We start from the raw sequence: 14,701 nt of genomic DNA on the forward strand, positions 1-14,701 counted from the left end.
ATGCCCCAACATTTTAAACAAAATGGAAAAGTTACTGAAATCATATTCATTAGCAAAACTGTCTCAAGAAGAAATAGAAAATTTGTTTAAACAATGTATTCACTGAAGAAGTTGAATTACAACCCATGAGACCAATAGAAACCTAATACGTCAAAGATTCATGCTATGATTTCTATAGCAAACAGAAAACTAACTTTAAAGATATATTTATTTACTGGCACATGTCATAAAGTCATTCTTTGTGGCTGAGTGATACTCTATTGAGTATATATTCCACTCCATTCATTTGTTTAAGGGCATCTAGGTTGTTTCCATAGCTTAGCTGTTGTGAACTGTGGCTGCATCATTATAGTATGCTGATTTTAAAACCTTTGGATGTGTACCAAGGAGTAGAATAACTGGGTCAAATGGTGGTTCTTAGAGGTTGCTCCAGGGACAACATGCATCTGTAACTTATCAGATTAATACAGATAATTCTAATAAAATCAACTTGCTAAAACAGCTCAAATTCCTTCCCTTGCATTTACACACACACACATTCCTTCTCTTAATTTACAGACACACATATAAACATACATATATGTTCTTTCCTCTTCTCTTAATCACACACATATTCATGCAAATACACACACACATACACACACACACACACACACACACAGGCACACACAAGTCTTTCATATTTACCAACAAAACCCTTTTCAGTGTTCTTCATTCCTACCTGTATATTCCAGTTACGATTTCATGCCACCTCCTTTCAGCATGAAGGACTTTTTCATTCTTGTAGGGAATGTGTACTAGCAAAAGAAATCTTTTTTTGTTCATCTCAGAATGTCTTTATTTCACTTTCATTTGGAAGCATAATTTCACTGAATAGAGAATGATTGATTGACAGTTGTTTTTTTCTTTTTGCCTCATTATTTATGAGAACCCATCTAATCATCATATTTGTTCCGCTCTTCATGATGATCAGGTTTGTTGCTCTCAAGATTTTCTGTTTGTTTTGGTCTTTTAATAGTTTGACATGTGATTCTTTTCATTATTACCCTTTTTGGAATTTGTTGAGTTTCTTGGCTCCACAGATTCTTTCTTATTACATTTAGAAACTTTCAACAGTTATTTCTTAAAAAGAAATTTCTGTGGTCCCATTTTCCCTACCCTTTCTTCTCCAGGACTGCCCTCAAGTGAATGTTGGTGCACTCTGTGGTTCATCATGTTTTGAAGGTCTGTTCATCTTTCTACAGTTTTTGTCCTCAGTTTCCTTTAGATTATGTAATTTCTATTGATCGTTCATCGAATTCACTGAGATTTTTCTTCTGCCATCTCAAACGTACTGTTAAATTAAGCTATATGATTTCTAATTTCAGTTATTGGATTTTGTAATTATAGACTTCATTGAGTTATTTATGATGATTTCTATTTTTTTTCTATTAAGAATCCCTATTTAGGACTAGGCTTGTGGCTCAGGGGTAGAATGCTTGGCTCATGTGCATCAGGCACTCATTGGGTTTGATCCTCAGCACCACATAAAAATAAACAAATAAACAAAATAAAGGTATTTTAAAAAGAATCCCTATTTATTGTCATTGTCATTATATTTGTCTTTAGTTCTTTGAGCAGAGTTTCCTTTAATTCTGTGACTGTATTTTTATTAGTGCTCTGAAGTATTCACTTATCAAATCCAACATCTGGTCCTACTCAAGAGTTAGTTTCTATTCATTGCATTTTCCCCGATGATGTTTCTTTGTATGTCTCAGGATTATTTGATCAAAACTGGTAATTTTAGATAGTGTATTATATCAACCCACAAATCTGATTCATTTTTATTGCTTTCCTTTTAAAGTAACTTGCCTGGACTTACACTATGGACTCTTTCTCCCTATCATGTACAAATGCTGATTAGTTCGAGTTCTTACTTTTAGTTTTGACCTGGCCTGAATCAAGTCATCTCTGTCCCTGAATAACTTAGTTGGACTAACATATACACAGAAGTTGTGTTTAAACATCTCCAGGCTGCAGGGCTTCCATCTGTGTGTGGGCTGGAAAGCAATCTACAGCTTCAGCCAGTTTTCAAACATGCCTTGACTTTGCTTTCTGCTGGACTCAACCCCACTCTTACACATTTTGCACAGTTTTCAAACTGTGGCTAGGGATAAGTGTGAAGAGTTTATCTAACCATGTAGCTACTCTTATTTCTAGGGCATAAGATGTCCCATTTCTGGCTAATACACCCTTCACCTTAACTCAGACTGCAACTTCAGACCAGTAAAGATGCAGGTTGTTCTTCTTTGTTTCCTACCAACATTAACATTTTTAGCTGATATATCTGTGGGTGTTCATCTCCCCTTCCCCAATCAAGTCCCTCCCGTCTGGCAGCAAAGTGTTGTTTATTCCATCCAGGTCCATTCTGGTAAAACTGCTGTTCTAACTAAGTTAAGGGGCTGGGGAGGACTTGAGGATGGTAGTGGTTTTAGGCAAGAAAGCCTCAGATCTACTGTCCTTACCTTGAAGTGTAGCAATTTTTCAGAAATCAATGTTTCTCAATTTATTGTTAGCCTTTATTTGATTTCCAGAGGCTTGAAATCGTTATTTTGACAATTTTGTCCAGCTTGCTTGTACTTTGTGCAGGGAATTCAATACCATTGACACCACCAGATCCATTAGTGGCATATAATTTTGGAAGAACAAAACCATGCACTCTAGATACTTCGCTTTTACTGAATGGATGTACGAGACATCCCTTGGAGTCCCTTTCTAAATCTATGATTTCACGGTTATATCCCCTGACTGGAAACAGAAGGAATATGGCCCAGGCAACAGTGCCAGGCTGTTTCCAAATAATCTCTCTCCCTCTGACTCATCAGCACTCTTAGACTTTATTACTTTGCCTCTTATGTCACTGTCAATATGAATAAGAGAGCTATTTGGATCTGTGTTCAAACATTACAAACAGAAAGTACTGTCCAAATCATGTCAAACTCTAAAAGAGGCTTAAGGATTGGAAGATACAGCACTCTCTTTGGGGGAGGAAAGGTTTTAAACATATTTTATGATTTTGGAAAGGTTTAAAATTGATTATGTGATTTAGAGAAGGGTTTTAAAGTGTGGGGAAAAAAACCAAACTTTTTTTTTAATTACCTTCAAAGGACTTTTGCTTAAGGATTAGATTGTTTTCCTTCTCTCTTTTCTTCTTATTAGTTTATATACTAATGTGTTCTTTCCTAAGAGAAAAAGTGACCCTCACAATCTAAGACCTGTCACACTATATAACCTTGACAAATTACTTTGCTTATACACCAGCAGATTTAATCAACCTTCCTTTTCTATGAGTGAAACATCATGGGATAAAGCAAAAGAGGAAGAGACAGAGAATATCTTGCTTTTCTGAGTCATCAGAACACAATTCATTGGTTTAAAATGGGTCAGACTTCTTAAGGATGGATAAGTGCCTTCATACTGGTACCAGCAAGGAGGTTTACCATGAATTTCTTTTTAGTAAAGGTCTACTTTTATCCTCCCTTACCGTCTCAAGGACATAGAAATGGAGTCTGCCTTTCTTGATAATGCAAACACTGTCTTTGCTTTGTTCAAGTTGTTCTCTATAGTGTTGTTTTTCTCATGCTCCATTCTCTAAATTGCTATGATAGCATTTCCTCCTATTATTAAATAAAGCATGAAGAATATATTTTCGATGTAAGGAAGGGCACTTAAAAGACATTCAAATTTCAAAAGGCTTTGAATTTCTTGAAGGAGTACATTATATGGGTATAGATCTATGGTTATTTTTAGGTTATGTACACCTGCTATTAGTCTTAGAATAGAAGGACATTCACTGACTAGATTAATGAAAGAGTACTAAAAACAATGCAGAAGGATTCCTTCTCCAACCTCAAAATGCATACGGTGACACTATAACCACTAATCATGTCTGATAAATATCATCTCTTCTTTTCTATAGCCCTCAAAATATATTCAGGTAGCATATTGGAAATTAATAGATGTTAGCCAGTTGGTTTAATGACAATCAAAAGGGAAAAGTCAGGGCTAGGGATGTGGCTCAAGCGGTAGCGCGCTCGCCTGGCATGCGTGCGGCCTGGGTTCGATCCTCAGCACCACATACAAACAAAGATGTTGTGTCCGCCAAGAACTAAAAAATAAATATTAAAAAATTCTCTCTCTCTCTCTCTTAAAAAAAAAAAACAAAAGGGAAAAGTCCTGGTTAAATCAAAGCGAGGTGGATAGTATAAAACCTGAGGATAGTGTTGAACTACACACAGTTGGTGACCACTAGGACAAAATTAGGTCAGTCCTATATATTTTTAGATAACATCCAAATTTTTAAAATGTCATCAATTTGTTTTAAGTGAAAACAAAGAGAAAGAGAGAGAAGCTTTTGCCAGGTTCTACACACAAAGACACTAGCCCGGCACCATTTGGGTTCCTAGATGTATTTGCTTTCCATCTTCATAGTATACATGGAGGACACAAGGTTCGTGAAGAATGTCCCCTGGGGGCTGTCAATACAGTTCTTAAGATCATTTCCAAAATATAAGAAGAGAAGGGAGTAGAGCCCTTAAATGGGAGGGAAATTCCCCCGTCCCCCTGTGGTAAGTATAAAACCCATGGTCTCACCTGATGGAAGAGAGGGCTGTGTATCATAGGGATGCCCAGCCCACTAAAGCACATGCCCAGGACCATGTCGTCAGGAGAATCAATGCTGTGGCATCGGCATTTGCTGGCGAGAAGTCTCCTGATGGCTTCTCGGCTGAAGACCATGCTAGTGGGAGCCAGAGCAGACAGAGAAGTGGGTTAGAGCAACTCCACGGAGCCCATCAATCTCAACAGAGATCTCTGCTTCAGAGCCACACTGCTGGGGAAGGCACCAGACGGGGATCAGCTGACTTCCATTTAGTAGTGACTCTGGGAAAATGTTTCTGTGCCTTCTGTGAAAAAGCAAAATCACTTCTAAGAGATGTTTATCTACCTACTAGGTGACTTTAGGTGTATTTCTGCAAACTCACACTAGGCAATGTTCTTGTTTTAATATGACATTTGGAATATTAGAATAGTCCCGGAATTTCAAAATCCTCAGTGAGATGAATAACAAACTCTGCCAATGTTCCCTTCAGAGAGATGGACTCAGAAACACTGAATCTTACTCACAGGTCATGACTAACAAGGAGATAAAAAGTGATTGAAAAAAAAAAAAAAAACCATCATTGTACCAGTGATTCTATTTTACAGAAGCTTCCTTAAGGTGATGGAGGGAGAAATACAGGGGGAAAAAAAAAAAAAACAGGCATCCTGGTGGAACTCAAGCCTCATTCCAGTCTTTCTGTGCTCTTGCTAAAATATTTTGAAATATCCCTTTCCAGCCTCCCTTGCCGTCTAAGTCCTGCTTTTGACAGACAACAATGGGCCCAATACTAGCAGAGACCATCTGCTCCTGGTTCTGGTCTCTGCAGCAGAGGCAGGCAGCAGGGGCAGCTGCGTGCTCTGGAGATATGCAGGGTGCCAGTCCTTGGGCCTGGCTCTTATGCAAGGTGGTGATTCAACAGTGGCAACAGTTATAGCAATGCTGCAGAAATGGGCCCAGCAAATAGTTTTCTCTGCTCCTCCGTTAGGGGCAATAGCAGTTTTCTACAGCTACTAATCTCTAGGGAAAACCACCAGCTCTCTTTTAGCCCTCTGGCCCATTCTAACAGTTTGGTACCAAGTTCCCACAATAAATTCTCTTCTTTTAAAAATATTGATTGGTTTCTGGTTTCCATTCTGGTCCTATAATAGTAATAAATCTTTTCAGATTCGGAATAGCCCCAAAGCTGACAGGTCTAAAGGGATTAATAGGGTTCACAAGTTTACTCCCAATCACTGAAGATTTTCTCCAAGGCAAAACTATCTAAAATTCAAGCACACATTCCAAAGCGAAACATACAGCCTTGCACACATGTAGTAGGCACTCAATAAAAGTTTGATGTAGCAAACAAGAGAGAACAAAGCTGCCTTTGCACAGATCTTCCCAGGGGAGGAAGAGTTCTGAGTCAGTCTGGTAGGAAGGGAAAAAAGGGACAGATTGGAATACAATCCGATTCAAAAATGGAGTTTCCACAGCGATCTGAGACCAGTACAATGCAGTTTCATACCTGAGACCAAGTACTGAGGAAGCAACCACACAGAACACTTGCCCCTTGCCCTTGCAAGATACCAGATGTCACAATGGCATGGGACTTACTCAAGATAACGGAAGTTCTTTATTTTAGATGGTGCAGGGAAATACAAGTGTTTAGAAAGAAGAAATATTCAATCACACAGAAAGGTAAACTGCAACTTTGAAAACCCACCAGAAATGCCCTTTATCTTGGAAAGTCTACTGTCCACCAGTGAACACTTCCCAGGTCACATATCTTTGGGGCTGAGTCAAACACCTGTGCCAAGTCCCCCAGGTTGGCCTCAACCTACCCACCCCCCGGGGAAATGGCCTGTGTGGGGGATGCGCTGACAGAACACAGTGAACAATGCTTTCTTTTTTAATTTTGCCAGCTCCTGGTAGGATGAGAGAGAAAAAGACAGCCTTTGATTCTGGTCTGCTCTCTGAAAAACCAGCTTCACAGGAAGATAAACTGTCAGCGTGAAATTTCTTATTAGTTTGTGCTTTTGCCTACTCACTCGGAACAGCCTAACATTAATTATTCACATCAGCTATGTGCACATGGGCCTTTAATAATATTGAATTATTAGTAAGCTCCTGAGCTCTCTCCAAGCCAAGTTGTCTCCCCAAAGGAGAAATTACCAATCATAGGATGGTAGAAAAGAACACCGGTCTGCTCTATCCACCACCTTTTAAATATTAAGAAGATGATAAAAAGCTACAAGTTTAAGGGCTGGGGATGTGGCTCAAGAGTGCTTGCCTGACCCGCAGGAGGCCCTGGGTTCAATCCCTAGCCCTGGAGGGGAGGGGAAAAAGATAAGAAAAGCTGCAAGGTAAATGGTTCCATTACCTTTATTACATAATCCATGAATTTAAAAAAATGAGAAAAAATGAAACGGGAGGCGAGGGCTCACCCAAAAAACATCATGCCCGTAGATACAGAAGAGCACACACAGAAGATGACACGCATCAAGACCACACCTGTCTTCCAGCCTCCAGCAGATGGGCAGGTCACGGATGTCTCTGGGTAACACTGCCTATGGCCTCTTCCAAGGGTGAAGTCATTTTTCCAAGAGGTTATGACCTCCCCAGGCACAGCTTCCTGCCCAAACTCATATATATAAAAACAAACAAGTTCAAAAAAGAAAAGAGCCACTTGACTCATTTTCTCCAAACAGCCAAACTCCCACAGAGCAAACAAACAAAGGAAAAAGGAGACACTTGCATTCAAACACTATAAAGGTCGTACCTTCCAAACACAGAACACATACACACTTTACTGCAGTCCATGCCTCTGACCTGCCCTGCCATGCGGGGCCTGGGATGGGGAAGGGAGGTAAAGGGGGTCGGGGTTGAGGGTGTGATTGTCAAGAACGTACTTGATGGTAACATAATTAGAAAACCAGAACTTCACACTGCAACCATTTGTGTGTGTGTGTGTGTGTGTGTGTGTGTGTGTGTGGTGTGTGCGTGAGAGAGAGAGAGAGAGAAAAGAAGTGAAACAAACATTTCATAAGACAACACCCTACAACATAGGATGCTCTCCGATACCATTTTATTCTATTCTGCTCTATATTTCATTATTTAAAAATGCTGTTACTGTCTATGAACAGATTTTCCTAACCACTGATCCTGACTTACTATTGCAAAAAAAAAGTACATTGGTTCTCCATCTAGAATATCAGTAAATCCTACTGTAGTGCTGGAGGAACTATATCACATTGTATAGGGCAACTTTTGTCAAAGGTTGGCAGAAGAAGCAATCTCATGAAGAATGTTTCTGTATAAAAACCCAAATATACCATGGGTCATGTTGCTTAGGTAAAAACCAAATGCCTGGTTTTCGTGGTTTGTTTATCCATTTATTCACCTTGACAAAAACGAGCCCCTCTGCTCTGAAGTGGGGATATAATGAGAAATAAGACACAGGTGCTACCTGCAAATAATTCTTAATTTAAGTAGAAAATAGGAATGTAAATAGACAATTAAATGATAACGGTTTATATAATATGCTATGAAAGTACATTAGAAAGGCATTAAGCCCAGATTTCAGGAGCTAAGCTGGGCTACAGGCTTCTAGGAGTAGATAAATAACAGCTAGATTGAGTCCAAAAGAATGAGAAGGAATTAGGCAGACAGAAAGCTGGAACTGTAGAGATCCACAGATGCCATATTTGGTAGGGGGGCAAGGGAAGACAGTGTTCCTGAGAAAGAGCAATAAGTTCCACATGAATTCTTCAGGATGAGAGCCAGGATGGCAATACATCTGCCAAGACCAGATGGGGCCTTGGGAGCCTTGGTCAGGTTTTGTCCTACAGGTGAGGGTGAAAGTTCTAGGTCCACTCAGGATACAAAAGGATGCAAGAGATTTTCACGCTGCGTTCATACATCAAAACATAAATGAAGTAAAAATCAGACTCATTTATGGAATTTTTGAAGAGAGCTGGAAACGAGGAAACCGATGAACAAATTTCTAAAGCGAAATCTCCACCAGATGAGCAGGGCCCAAGTAGCTTTCAGGGGTGATGGGGGCCTGCAGGTGGAAGACAGGCCCTGCTGGAACCTTTAGCCGGCTGCAGAGGGCTCAGCAGCACCCAGGAGTCTGGGGCTTAGGTGATCTCTAGGTGGTCAAAACTGAGGTCTCATCCAAGAGCAGCTTGACTCCTGGTGAAATGTGATTGGTCATCTCCTTGTCTTAGATGCCAGATGCTAAAAAATGGTTCGAGTCTTTGGGGGAAGATAAGGTGAGGAGAAGCAGCTGATGGCTTGGGAGCAGGGGAGATAGGATGAGATCTGCTTTTTAGAATGGGCTCACTAACTACAGTGTGTATGACCACGTGGGATGGATGAACACAAGAAAGAGGGAGAGCAGGAAGCCCGAGCAGAGAGGGTAGCAGCCATGATGGTGGAGGAGGTGGAGAGAAGTACTGAAGGGAGAGAGATTCAGGAGATAAACTGACGCGACTCAGGAATTCAGAAAACACGGCCAGAGAGTGGGAAAGATAGAGAAGGGGAGACAGCTGCCCTGCAGGCTCCAGGGTAGGAAATCGCACATCTTAGTGCCTTCCCTGAGAGGGGGCCAATGGAAAGGGGCCAGGTTAGGAGCTAATGTCATAAATGATGAGTTCAGCATGGGAGGTGATGTGCCTGTGAATCACCAAGTGGAGGTGTCCTTTGGTAGGCGGATGTATGCATCAGGAGTGGGAGAGAATCCTGGGCTGGAGACAGGGATCTGGGTACATGGGGGCGGATAGAATCACTCTGGAAGAATGTAGAGGGAGAAGATAAGGGAAATTAGAAAAGATGGCTGAGAAAGACAGACTTTAAATGGACAGACAAAAAGGACTGAAAAGGTCTGACCAGAAAGACAGGAATGGAAAAGGTCCGGATGGTGCTCTGGAAAGCAAGAGAAAGAAGTGTTTCGAGTAAACTGTGAGATCTGTCAAAGGCTGCTCAGGGGAAAAAACAGACAAAGACTAGAAATGATTCATTTGATTTGACCACTGTGTGGTTCCATGAGACCTTGACAGGGTGAATTAGGCAGAAGGGTGAGTAAGGAGCTGAGGAAATGCAGGTAGCAAGAGTAGAGAATGCCCGCGAGGTTCCAAAATGAATGAGCAAGATGCCTTATGAGGGGAAGAGGTTACAAGGTAGGAAAACAAGAAGTTCAGCCTCTACCTACCAGCCAGGTAGGTAGAGGCTGAACACAGAAAAGGTTAAAGGTGACCTATCAGAGCCTGTCACAGACAAGAGAAAGGGAGTAATGGCAATTATGCAAAGTATCTGCCTCCTGCATGGGATGTGTGGTGGGGCTCTCATCTATGCGTGGCCAGGGCTTGGCACATACTCGGCTAGTGGAGTGAATAAGCACCCCCCCCAGGCATCATAAAAGACCACCCTGGTTGGGTAACATAAAGTGAGGTTTCAGAAGGTCTCAAGTGCTGGTCCCACAAGTAACAGTTAAATCCAATAAGCGAGAAGGACAACGAAACCACGTGCTCTCAGAAATCACACAAAAAGGCAATTCTTTGTCAAGAGTATATGAATATTACTGAGCTACAAAATATATAAACCCATGTACAGACAGCAGGACCCTTCCAAAAGTGACAAGTCTGGCTCAATGGATGTCATGCCCTCATCCTTAATCGGACCTAATACCTTACCCAGAAAGCTACACACATCACTGTGTGGCTGAAAACAGCTTAAACCCTTTTTTAACAAAAAAAGTCAACCCTCCTTGACTTCCCTGGACCCCCATTTCCTGTTGCTAGTGCCTTCTGATAGGTGCAGGACTCTACTTAAAGATCAGTGTTCCTGCTCAGGCTCAGTTATCACCACGGCAGAGCTCACTCCATAACCATTCTGCATTCACCACTCAATGGGCTAGATCTAACCAGAAACCTGCAGTGAGACACTTGAGAACCTGCAGAAGGAATCTGCTGTGATATGGATAAGACTGTAATGCATCCACTAAAGATTCATATGTTGAAAGCTTGGTTCCCAGAGTCTCAGTGTTGAGAGAGAGTGAAATATTTAAGGGGTGGGGCCTTGTGGAAGGTGATTCGGTCACTAGGGCCACTGCCCCCAGAAGAGGCTAATTTTATTCTTAAGGGACCCTGTAGTTAGTTACCACAAGAGAGGATTATTATAAAAAGATCAAGCCTGACCCTTTAATCTCCTGTTTCCTGACTAAATATGTGATCTCTCCCTCTTGCACATACTCCTGCCATGGCGCTATCCACCATGTTGTGACATATCCAGAAGGGCCTCACCAGCGCTGAGCAGGTGTGAGCACTATGGTTTGGGACTTCCAAACCTTAAACCAAATAAATATAAGTTACCCAGTCTCAGGTATTTTGTTAAAGTGAGAGAAAAAAATGGTAAGAGAGACATGTTCTAATCTAAGGGATTAAAAAATAGAAATAAAAGGTCCTAGTCTTTCAGAGGTATATAATCACTGAATATAATGCTGCCCAGTATATAGTGAACATTCAAAAAAAAAAAATCAGTTGAATGAATTTAAATGACTAGAGTGGAAGACGAGTTAACATTCTCCCTAAACACCCTAGTAGCAAAGACTACAGCAGTAATAGAAACAACTAACTGCTCAATTGATTTACCCATATAAATCAAATTAAGGACTTTCCCCATAAGAGATGAGGCAGGTGCTTCATTTAAAAAGATTGATTTTTTACTGTTATTTAAAACCTATAAATCCTATACAAATGTCATTTAATTGCCTAAGTTTCTATACTACTCTTTTTCTAAATGTGATTTATTAAGCATTGGATAATTTTAAAGTATAATGGCTTATTTTTTAAAATTAAAATCTATAAGCATTTTTTTTTTAAATAGACAATCCAAAATAACTGGCTGCCTAGAAGCACTAGTTATCATAGGGACGTTTCTAGCAAGTACTTTGAAAAATATTTTCATATTGTCTCTTCAAGGGGTAAATTTTCTTTATAGTGGGTTCTTTTCATGTTCAGGTTTCACAAATATAATATTCACCTTCCTATTAGAGGAACAGCTACAATTTAAAGAGACTAGTATGTCAGTATAGATCCCAGTTCCACAGACCTTCCTCTGCCTAGTAGAAAGGGAAGTTCCGTCCTCTCTACCTGCAGGCTCCACGTTCGTGGATCCAACTGATCATAAAACAAAATATTTTTTTTAAAAAATGCACCTGTACTGAACATGTAATATGAGGTAGGATAAAGGAAATGAGACAGGTAGACAGGACAAAGAAAGGAAGAACAAGGAAATACAATTTTAATTTAAGATTCCTCATATCTTTCCAGGCCTGTCACTCCTTGAGCCTACCTCTCTCCCAGGCCTGTGACTCCCAAATTTTTTGGAAATCTATAAATCTTGAAGTTACTGAAAATTCACTCACTCATGATAATTACCTTGGGCACTGTTAACTAACCCACCCATAAACCAATTAAGCCAAGAGATATATTAAGAAACCTATAACTGATCAGATAATGGAGACCACAGCAGCCTAAGATCCTGAAAATGGCCAGACCATTATAAACTGTCTCTGAGCCCCAGACTGACATGATCCCCACACACCTCCCATAATCACCTCTTACCAAGTTTTCTTCTAAGAAGAGACAGGGCCCCAAAAGTGCATCTCTCGCTCTGGATAGTCTGCATTCTCCCTTAAATATACATTTCTTTTCTAAATAAATCTGTGTCTCTGACTGAAGTGCTGAAATTCTTCTGCATAAGGAACCCACCGGAGCTGAATTGAGGTCTCCCAGCTGGGAACCCCTCCAACCACTTAGGGTGACATAGACATTTTTACCTGTCATTATTTTCTAAATAACACAATGAAAGAACTACGTCCATGGCATTTACATAGTAATAGGTATTACAAGCAATCCAGAGGTTAAAAGTATACAGTAGGATGTACAAAGATTATATGCAAATACTTCAACTTATATAAGGGACTTGAATATCCGTGCTGGGGTCCTGGACCCAAATCCCCCACGGACACTGAGAGTTGACTGTATTTGTAAAAAGCCATGCTTACACTTACCCTCCTCCTCCTGTGACATAGCTGTAGCCATCAGTGCCCAGGCCGTATCCGTAGCGCTCTCCCAGGACTATGGGTTTACTGGAGTCGTAGCAGCTAAGCAAGTGCCGGAGCCTGGAGATGCTGAGATGCCAAAGGGAACATAATAATTATTTAATTCATGTGTAGTCTCAAAATAAATATTTCATAGTTCTTACATCTCCCTCTTTTTGTTACATAGCTCTATATAAGGAAAATGCTGGGATGAAATTCAAGTGATTTATGGAATAAATGGATTACTAAAGACCCCCCCCCCAAAAAAAAAAGAAATGTATGAACACTGTACCTTACTGGAAGCAAAAGAGAAACTGAGAAACCAGATGCTCACTACCCAGTTTGAAGCAGCCTCTGCCAGGACCTGGCTGCCTCATGTGGGGGAGTAGGTGGCGGGTCGGTGGCGGGTCAGTGGCGTAAGGTGGCCAGTGTGCTATAAACCTCACTTCCACCCATCCTACCTGCAGGTGAGTATGGACTAATCCTTACACCTTTTCAGGTGGACTTGGTTGTTTCTGTTTTTTAAATCCTTAAATGTTCCAAAAAGAACTGTGAGGTATAAATGTGTTCTGGGACAGCTATGCCCAGCATGTAGCTGGAAGGTAAGGAAAGAATTGGGACAGTGAGGCTTTCCTGGAAATCCTCAGAGTATGATACACACCCACCAATACTCAGTAAGACCACCCCAGGGCATGAACTTTTGGTCTCTGTGCATCCCTTTAAATGCCCTTTGCCCCCATCAGTCTTTGTTATGTGTCTAAACAGCTCACAAAGGGCAGAGAGAATATCCATGAGCCGGACAGAACAATGCCTGCAACTATAGCTGCTGTGAGGATGAAATAAAAAGATTTCCCAGAAAAATAAAAACTAGAAATCATTTTTTAATGCAGTGGCAAAGGTTGGTGAGAAGAAAGGCAAGTTTTCCCTTCTAAGAACTTTTATCACTTAGAGATGCCTCATAAAGTCTTCCTACTGTTGCCTCTGGAGATTTCTGGGTCCCACGTCACCAGATCATAGCATTCCTTAAGATATTAATCACTAATCCTTAAAAAAAAAGTTTCCATGGTCAATAACTGTGCAAAAATTTCTAATGGGCCAAACTTTGGCATGTGTCTCAGCCTGTGATTCATGAGCATCATGAATCTCCAAGAGGTGGGTTGATATGAGGCGTTTCTCTAAACCTCTAACCGTGAAAGCTTTTCCCACAAGCAGTGTTAACTTGAGCACACCAGTTTTCTAAAGACTAAATTCTCTTCTCTGTAAGGGGATGGGGTAGTAATAATGAGGTAGAATAAAAAGACAGAAAGGAGACAAAAGGAAGATGAGGATACTGAAATTTTAATTTAATTTTAATACTCTCCTAGCCAATTGTTCTCCAGGCCTGTCACTCCCAAATTTCTGGGAAATTTATAAATCTTTACTCCTGACCTTAAAGTTACTGAAAATTCACCCACTTATGAACACTGTCCTGTGCACTATTAATGAGCCCACTCATCCATGTATTTTTAGACTTGATTGAGCAAGGGGAGAGAGGAGACTTTCCCCACACTAACTATTGATCAAATAATGAAGAAGATACAACCAAGGATCGCACAAAGTTTCCTTTAAAGAGAAAAGCCAGAGACCCCAAAAGGCTGCTTTTCACTCTTCAGACAGCCTGCACTCTCTTTGAATGTGTACTCCTTGCTTTCCCAGTAAGTCTCTGTTGATGCCTCTATCTGACACATCTTAAAATTCCTTTCTGAGTCATTTGTCAAGGACCCCATCATCTGGAGTTGAGGTCTCCCTTTGCTGGTATCTATCTCCTTGGACCCCCTCCAGTAACTAGTGGAGAGGTATAAAAGAGGTCCCTTTTCCATCCATACTCATGCATCCTTCAGAAATGCCCCAGCTGATAAAGTTGAAGGCGAAAGCGAAGAAAATATTGAATGTATGTAAAAAAAAAATCTCCTGCAAGTGCTGGTGCTCAAAGGGTCTAC

The 14,701-nt window shown here is 40.7% G+C and overlaps 1 protein-coding gene across 1 annotated transcript in view; it reads right to left on the minus strand.

Moving 5' to 3' along the window:
- Positions 1-14,701, minus strand: part of B3glct (beta 3-glucosyltransferase) — a 120,814-nt gene that overhangs the window by 11,699 nt on the left and 94,414 nt on the right. The window contains exons 13-14 of the mRNA XM_076872348.1: positions 12,693-12,812; positions 4,633-4,777 (exon numbers count right to left, since the gene is read on the minus strand). Coding sequence (XP_076728463.1) covers positions 4,633-4,777; positions 12,693-12,812 — 265 coding nt within the window. The remainder of the gene's footprint in view (positions 1-4,632; positions 4,778-12,692; positions 12,813-14,701) is intronic.

Source organism: Callospermophilus lateralis, chromosome 12 (genome assembly GCF_048772815.1).
Source record: "Callospermophilus lateralis isolate mCalLat2 chromosome 12, mCalLat2.hap1, whole genome shotgun sequence".
Classification (NCBI taxonomy): domain Eukaryota; kingdom Metazoa; phylum Chordata; class Mammalia; order Rodentia; family Sciuridae; genus Callospermophilus; species Callospermophilus lateralis.